Source organism: Camelus dromedarius, chromosome 8 (genome assembly GCF_036321535.1).
Source record: "Camelus dromedarius isolate mCamDro1 chromosome 8, mCamDro1.pat, whole genome shotgun sequence".
In the NCBI taxonomy this organism is placed as follows: Eukaryota; Metazoa; Chordata; class Mammalia; order Artiodactyla; family Camelidae; genus Camelus; species Camelus dromedarius.
The window spans coordinates 60471835-60480641 of NC_087443.1; the positions used below are offsets into that span (position 1 = coordinate 60471835).

Sequence of the window (8807 nt, forward strand, 5' to 3'; positions counted from 1 at the left end):
CTCCAGAACTGTGAGAGAGAACTTTTTGTTGTTTATAAACCACCCAGCCTGCGACATTTTGTTATAGTAACTCAAATGACTAAGACAGGAGGCCCTTCATGCCCAGTGCTAAATAAATGTGCAGTCCACCTTGATGACCTCCATGGTGAGCCACACTCTGGCTTCTCCTGAGTGGGCCTAGCTTCTGGCGTCTTGTCTTATCACCTGTCACCCCAGATGTGTCCCACCAGGTGAGGCTCTGGGTCACGTCTTTATGGCCCACCTTGGCCGGTTCAGCCTCACTCAGGAGATGGGCCAAAATCAGAGGATTCCTACTTCATGAGATGGCTGGACACACTCCTGCTCCCTGAGCCTTGAGCATAAGGAAACAGAGATCCGAGAAAAACACAGATACGTGGATGTTGGGGCCAGGATGCTCATAGGACCTGAGAGGAGATAGTGAACCAGTGGGTGGAGTGGGCTGGGCAGGGCCGGGCAGGTGGGAGCTTGTCCCCACCAAGCCAGTTCTAAACCCTTCAGACTAATACTGCTCATGGCCCTGCTGCCCCAGGGCCATCCAGGATGATGTCAAAGCTGGAAGAGTGAGGTTCCCTTCCAGCTCCAAGCTTCCTGCCTCAGGTGGGCAGGTGGAAGCCTGGGCACGTGGCTGTGCTCTGGGGCCTGCTGCCAGCACCTACAGCTTTCATTTTTCCATTTGGCTTGGGGGTCTGAGATGCTGTGGGCTCAGGCCCCCATTTCTGCCTCTTAACCTGGCCACGGCTCACACTTTGCTGAAGTAGGTGGCCACCTCCTTGCGTAAAGGCCGAGGCCCGCCCCCAGCCCAGCCGTTGCCCACCGGCGGCTCCTCCTGGCCCAGCTGCAGGGGTGGCTTGCACTTGTGCCAGCTCGTGAGCAGCCTGTTCATGGTGCCTTGATCGGTGATGCCGCGCAGCTTCTCCCTCTCCTCGTCGGCACCGATGTCTGTGACAGGGGGAGCAGCTGAGCTAGCAGGGGCTGTGGCCAGGGCCCCGTCGGTGTGACCCAGCTCCAGGTCATGGTTCATGGCCTCGAAGAACTGCTGGATACAGACCTTGGCAAAGGCCTTGGCGTGCTCCGTGCACGTCTCGTCGAAGAGCTTGCGCTCGATGTCGATGTAGTGGGACCAGTACTTGCTTTTGAGGAAGGCGGCCTGAGTGAAACAGGGCCGCACAGAGCGCACAATGAATGCCAGCAGTGTGGTCAGCAGCACGAAGGACCAGCCCAGGGCCTGCAGAGAGAGTCAGCCAGGCATTGCCCTTCGGCCTCCTGAGCTTGTCCAACCCCCTAAAGCACACTCTGTGTCAGGGCCTTTAGGGAAGAGAGCACCGACTGCAAGGGCAAGTGACTGCACCTCATGGCCTTCACTTCCTCTTCTGTAAAATGGGCAGAGACATGCCCATCTCATGGAAACAAGATCATGTGAATAAACTGCCCTGCATGTAGGCCTGGCCCTCAATATGCAGCAGTTAGCTGGGCAGACCTCAGAATTAGGCTGCCTGGGTTTGCCCGTCTCCAGGACAGGCATGCTTTCACACTGCGTGAGATATTGTGGGTTCAGGTCCAGACCATCACAATAAAGAGAATATCACAATACAGTGAGTCACATGGTTGCCCAATGCGTGTAAAAGTAGTGTTTACACTATACTGTAGTCTATTAATATGCAATAGCATTATATCTTAAAAAACAATATAAGAGGGGAGGATATAGCTCGGTGGTAAAGTGCATGCTTAGCATGCATGAGGTCCTGGGTTCAATCCCTAGTACCACCATACCTAGTACCACAAACAAACAAATAAATAAATAAATAAAAATAAACCTAATTTCCTCCCCCAACAAAAATAAACAAAAAACCCAATATACGTACCTTGACTAAAAAATACTTTTTTGCTAAAAAATGCTGACCATGATTTGAACCTTCAGTAAGTTGTAGTAGTAACATCAAAGATCACTGATCACAGATCACTATAGTGAATATAATGATAATGAAAAAGTTTGAAATATTGTAAGAATTACCAAAATGTGACACAGAGACATGAAGTGAGAACATGCTCTTGGAAAAACAGTGCCAATAAATTTGCTCAATGCAGGCTGCCACAAACCTTCAATTTGTAAAAAAAAAAAAGAAAGAAAGAAAAAAAAAAGCAATATCTGCAAACATCATAAAACAAAGCACAATAAAAGAGGTATGCCTGTCCTTAATGGTTGCTTGGGCACAAAGTGACTTTGCTGTGCCTCATTTTCCCCACCTACAAAATGAGGCTGTCGATTGTACCTATCCCACAGGGTTGTGAGGACTAAATGTGATAATAAATTTTAACACAGTGCCTGGTACCTGTTAGTGCTCAGTAACTGTAGCCACTATTAGGAGGCCAACAGGAATACGCTAACCATGCCTCTTCCTTCAGGAAGCCTTCCTGGACCTCCCAGGGCCGTAGTGAAACCTCCTCCTCTGAGTTCTGTACCTCTCCATTGGCTCCTGGTATTGTCTGTCCCCTTTCAGTCGCCAGCACTCAGCGAGCACCTCCTCTGTGTAGGCTCTAAGCTGGGCCCCCAAGGGTCACAGAGATGGATTGGATGATCATTCAGCCTCTGTGCTAAAGGGCACTGGACACTTGGGTTCTAGCTCTGTTCTGTCAATAACTCGCTGTGGGGTAGGTTGCTCTCCACAACTTGAGCTTCAGTTGTGGAACCCCCAGTTCCACACAGAAGCATTTGGCTAGATCAGGACGGGCGAGGCAGGGTAAACCTCAATGCCTATAGTAGGAGTCAACGGGTTGCGGCCTAGCTGACATCAGGTGGGGGCTGATGGAAAACGTGGGACCTGTGGGCCTGGATCGCCTGATGTTCTGAGTAAAGGTGGAAATCGTATTTTTATGTGAAAATTTCTGGTTTTTAGATAATGCCAACTATTTTAAAGTTCAATTTCGAATTCAATACCTGAAGGCCAAATGACACACGTCTATAGGCCAGACAGCCTGCCGTCAGGGGGCCCTTTTAGTTCGTGAGGTGATGGTTTAAAGGTCAGGTGGAGGGAGAGCTGCCCAGGCCCTGAGGCCTGGGACGATGAACAAGTGCCCACAGGAGCAGAGGTGCAGGTTGGGAGGGCATCGGAGTCCAAACTGTGCACTCAGAGTGTGAGGTTCACATGGGGCACCTGGTGGTGATGCAAGCCCCACAGGGGAGAGTTCTGGCTGAAGGGGAAGCTGGGGTGTCTGGACTTGCCAGAACAGAGTATGCAGTATCCAGCCCCCTGCCTCCTGCCCCAACTCTGACAGCCCAGGTCTCTGCTGGGGTCTTCCTCCCCACATGCAATGACTGTGGAGGTTGGGGGTGCTGTGGTGAAGGGTTTAGATGGGTGAGGGTCTAGAGGGGCAGAGGACATGAGAGAGTGGGGCTGGGGAGGGCTTGAGCTCTGGATTTCCCCATCAGTGGGCCCTCCAACCCTGCAGTTAGGGCACATCCCAATAGTGTATCCCCTCGCCCAAGCCCTCCCTCCCCCAGGGCACCAGACCCTCAGCTCCCACTCCCACTCCTTGCCAGCTGGGAGTATTTGCCAGGGAAATGTACCCAAATGGCCCAGCCACCCACAGGCCTCACCACTGCCCTGGCCTGGAAGAGGGAAAGGATGCAAATTCCTACAGGCTTCTAAGCTGGAGCTCAGGATAGAGAATGTGGGGCTGGCTAAGCAGCTGGGTCCACTCTGGGGACCTCAGGACAGGGCACAGGCCTCTGGACCCAGGCAGTCAAAGCACTTTCCCCAGGTGGCACTGCCCTGAGTGGGGAGACAACGTGGCTCTGCCTTTCAAAGCCCTGGAACTCTATTGGGAATGTCCCTGCCCTACAGAGCTCCATCTAAGGGGGAGACCCAGCCCTGGCTGGGGAACCCCAATGTTTCGGGGAAACATGACCATACCCTGAGGAAGCCCCATTTCTGGAGGTAGGGGATTGGGCCCTTTCTGAGCGACCGGGTCCATGAGGGAGACACAGCCCAAGGCCATCTGGGCCCTCACCTGTGAGATGCAGCGCAGGTAGCGCACGGCCACCTCGCGGGCCAGCAGCCAGTCACCGTCGTAGATCTCAGGGCAGGGCACCCGGGCCAGCAGGCGGGCGAGGTCGGGCGGGGACAGGCCAGGCGCCAGGCTGCCGTTGCCCAGCACAGTCACGGGCACAGCCGTGCAGAAGGCACAGAGGAAGCACTTGCCATCGAGCAGCGTGACAGCCACCCAGACGACGGGCGCGATGAGGGCGCGCTGGGCCATGGAGCAGAACATGTAGCGCAGCACCGCGGGGTCCTTGGCCCGGCGGCCTGGCGGCCGCTTCCACTCTTCAGCCAGCATGGACACGTTGTTGTTCATGACCAGACCGAGGAGAAAGAGGACCAGTGGTGGCGCCAGCAGAATGCCGGCGCTGTAGGCAGCATTGTAGCCCGGCAGGCAGGGGCAGTTGAAGTCGAAGGCGGAGTACATCTGGGCACTGGCCAGGGCCATGATGCCGCAGATGCCGTTCATGAAGGACTCCTGGTTGGACTGCAAGAACTGGAAGATCATCCGGAACTTGTCCATTGCGCCCCCCCCCCCACTGGGGCCTGCTGACCCCCTCCCTCCTCACCTCTGCCTCCAGGATGGCCCCTGAGGCCAGCTCTGCCCACTGGGTGCCCACATCATGGCTGAGACTGGCAGAACTCAGGGCAGAGGCTGAGGCCACTTTGAGGCATCTTCTAGTCAGGTGCTGGCTGAAAGGGACGCAAGTTGGCCAATCCTGTGGGTGCAGACAGGGCTCTGCCCCTCCCCGCCTCATCCCTCCTGGGCTCTCTCTCCAAGCTGGCTCTGGCACTGGGAAGCCACAAGGGCCACACCCTATGGGGCCAGTTATCTGTGGGTGCAGGAAGGGGGTGGGGAGGAGGCTCAGACTCGGCTGGGAAGACACTGTCTCCAGCCAGGTTGAAGACTGGGAGAATCCAGGGCTGCTGCAGATGCCGGAGCTTCTGGACCTCACCTCGTCCTCTGGGCTCCTAGGAAGCATGTCACTCTCCTTCTGCCTTTCCCGTTGGGGCCTTCCTCCATGCTCTATCAGGGTCCAAGAGGGCTCCTGCATCAGTTCAGACAGTGATGGTGTGATGATGTAGTGATGGCAGTGGTGGTGGCTGCAGTGAGGTGATGGTAGTGGGGATGGTGCTGATGCTGGTGATAGCGGTGATGATGGCAGTTATGATGGGGATGGTGATGGCAATGCTGTTGTTGCTGGTGGTAGTGGTGACAGCAGTAATAATAGTGATGATGATGTGACAGTGGTCACAGTGGGGATGGCAGTGGTGGTAGTCAGGGTGGAGATAGTGCTAAATGCATAGAGTAAAAAGCCCTGAATTTGGAGTCAGAGGATTTGGATCTGAGAGTTTGCTGGGTCCCCTCCCTCCCAGGCAGGGAGCTGCGGCCTGTAAGCATAATGCAAGTGCTTTTCTGTCCTGTCTGCTTGTGTCTCTGTGGGTGTGTCTGTGTGTTTGTGGATTAAGGATGAAAAATCCTTTCTTGGCTCTACTCCTACTTCAACTCCACCAGATCAAAAAATAAAAAGGTAGGCGGTGGGGTTTCAGGTCTGGGGCTGGTGTCTCCAGAGTGTCTGCAGGAATCAGGCCAGGGCCCTCTCCATCAGCATATCAAAGTGGAAAGGAGCTTAAAGGGCTCCCTTTGATGCCACCAGCTCTCCCAGAAGGGTAGGTCAGATCCAGCTTCAACCAGATGGCTCCTGTCTAGGGTGAAAGGGTAGGGCTGGACAGGGCAGCTTCAGATCTCTGCGACCCTGCATGTGTCCGTGTGTGAACTTGCTGTGTCTTCGGGCCTCAGTGTCTGTAGGTCTGCAGTGTGCCTATCACTGTTACCATGCAGGACCCTATGGGGCCTTCCCAGATCCCTGACCCAAGTCCTCCAGCTGCCTCTTGTTTGTAGAAAAGCTTTAGTCTCCCAGGACTCCCCGAGTCTCAAAAGTCTGGCTCAAGAGCTAAAGGTTAGGAAATGTGAAGATGTAGAAACAAAGAATAGCTGCTGGGCCAGGAAACTGGTAACAATTCAGACTATAAACCAGCCACACAGCAGAGTCACGGAATTCCCAGTTCCCTGAAAGACACAGATGAAGTTCTGACACGTATTCCTAAGTAGTTTTTTTTACAGGAAGTAGACCCCCACCAGATGAAAACTCCTGACCAGAGTCACGTAGACTCCAGACCAGCTGAAACCAGAAGATGGCTGATACTTGAAACTTCACTTTTTTTTTTTCTTATTGGTGTGTAGTTGATTTGCACTGTTGTGTTAGTTTCTAGCGTACAGCAAAGTGATTCAGATATACATATATACATATTTCTTTTCATATTCTTTTCCATTATGGTTTATTACAGGATATTGTATATAATTCCCTGTGCTATGCAGTAGGGCCTTGTTTATCTATTTTATATATAGTGGTTTGTATCTGTTAATCTCAAAGTCCTAATTTGTCCCTCTCCCACACTTTGGTAACCATGAATTTATTTTCTATGTCTGTGAGTCTGTTTCTTTTTTGTAAATAAGTTCATGTGTATCATGTTTTTTTTTTTAATTGACGTATAGTCAGTTTACAATATTGTGTTAATTTCTGGTATACAGCATAGTGATTCAGTTATACATATATATATTCATTTTCATATTCTTTTCATTATAGACTATTACAAGGTATTGAATATAGTTCTCTGTGCTATAGAGCAGGACCCTGTTGTTTATCTGTTTTACATATAGTAGTTAGTATCTGCAAATCCTGAACTCCCAATTTATCCCTCCCCACTGCAGCCTGCCCCCCGGTAACCATAAATTTATTTTCTGTGTCTGTGAGTCTGTTTCTGTTTTGAAAATAAGCTCATTTGTGTCATTTTTTTTAGAGTCCACATATAGGTGATATCACATGAAGTTTGTCTTTCTCTTTCCAACTCCACTTAGTATGATAATCTCTAGGTCCATCCATGTTGCTGCAAATGACATTATTCCATTCCTTTTTATAGCTGAATAATATTCCACTGTATATACATATATATACACATACACATACATATATATATACACATACACACACATACACACCCCCACAACTTCTTTATCCAGTTATCTGTTGATAGACATTTAGGTTGCTTCTATGTCTTGGGTATTGTAAATAGTGCTGCTATGAACATTGGGGGTGCATGTATCTTTTCGAATTGCAGGAGTGGGATTGCCAGATCATATGGCAACTCTATTTTTAGTTTTTTAAGGAACCTCCATACTATTTTCCATAATGTTTGCACCAGTTGAAACTTCACCTTGATGCCAACCAATCTGAGAATTGTGCACGAGCTCATCACCCACCTGGCAGCCCCTCTCCCTCATACCACCTTTAAATCCTCTGACCAGTAAATTGGAGATGGTCTTAGGACATTAGTCCACCATCTTCTCAGGTTGATGGCCTCCCAAATAAAGCAACTTTTGCTTTTCCACTAATGCTTGTCTCTAGAGTATTAGCCTTCCAAGCAGCAAGCAGCCAACCTTGGGACTGGTACTGGCCTCATTCTGCACCTTTCCATGAATGGTCTCTGTGTCTGTGTGTCTCTGTTTGACTGACAGACCTGGCACCACCAGGGCTTCCCCTGGTTCAGGCCCCGTGCCAGCACTCCACACACATCACCTCATGTGATAGTCTCACATCATTCTGGGACAGATGCTATTGTCCCCATTTTGCAGAGGTCTGGACTAGGGCTCAGAAAGGTTAAGTTATGAATGTAGGATTCAGAACAGGCTTCCCCAAGGTGTGCTACTTTGGCATGTGTGTTATTTTGAGCTAAAGGCAGTGGAGACCCTGTGGGTTCAAGAGAAACTACTGCTCCTCCCTTAACTAACTAGAGGAAATTAAATGGGGATTTTCCCCAAAGAAAGTTATTACCGGAGATAAATTTTATCTAAGTGGCTGCATCTATATGGCAGGGCAAACATCTAATTACCAAACATCTGCTCTTCTTCCTATGAAACCGTACTCCATAGAGTTAACAGAAGCTGATACTAACAGGAATTTTTGAGCTTGTCTTGTAGAGCAACAGATGGGGAGCAGCTTGTAAAAACCCCTCTGCTTGTAAACTGCCTTCACTGATTAACCTTGCTTTAGTTATTTTTTTCTTTCTTTCCTTTTTTTCTTCTTTAACTGCATACCTTCCCAGCTTCACATAGCCCAGTTGTTTTGCAGGAACTTGGAGTCACCTCTTGCCCAGTGCAAGCTGGCTAAGGCTGGTTGGGACCACTGACCCTAAAACTGGGCCTGAGCAGGTATTGGATGAACGGCCTTTTGACATCAGTGCCAGAAAACTCAACCCTCAGATCACGCTAAGTGCCTCTATTTTTCAATATGCAGAAGCATGTAATCCAGATGCACCTGTGCAGAACACCAATGCCCTCGTGTTCCTCCCTGCCTCCAATCACCTTTCTCCACGCCTAAGACCACCTGCTTATTTCATCAATTTCCCAACTCTCTCGCCTTCAGGAGGCGGATCTGAGGCTTTTCTTTTGTCTCAGTTGGCTTCCCTGTGAATAAACTCTGCTGCACACCTTGGCATCTCAAAGGTAAACTTGCTGCATGCGTGTTGGTCACACAGACCTGATTTGGTAATACTTCCCATCCTGTGAATGACCCTCCAGTCCTTGGAAGCCCCGGGCCCCTGTCCCATTCCTTAGTTCAGGATGGCATAAATTCCTACTTTACCTTTCTGTCTCTGACCCTCTCATGCATGTGGGATTCCCATGCAATT

General features: G+C 50.3%; 1 protein-coding gene across 1 annotated transcript; it reads right to left on the reverse strand.

Moving 5' to 3' along the window:
- Positions 1–535: 535 nt before the first annotated feature.
- On the reverse strand, positions 536–4581 carry CALHM1 (calcium homeostasis modulator 1). Its single transcript, XM_031461687.2, has 2 exons — positions 4030–4581; positions 536–1246 (listed from the first exon to the last, which is right to left on the reverse strand). Exons 1-2 carry the CDS (start codon positions 4579–4581, stop codon positions 761–763), a joined length of 1038 nt encoding a protein of 345 aa, XP_031317547.2. The 3' UTR covers positions 536–760.
- Positions 4582–8807: the final 4226 nt, after the last annotated feature.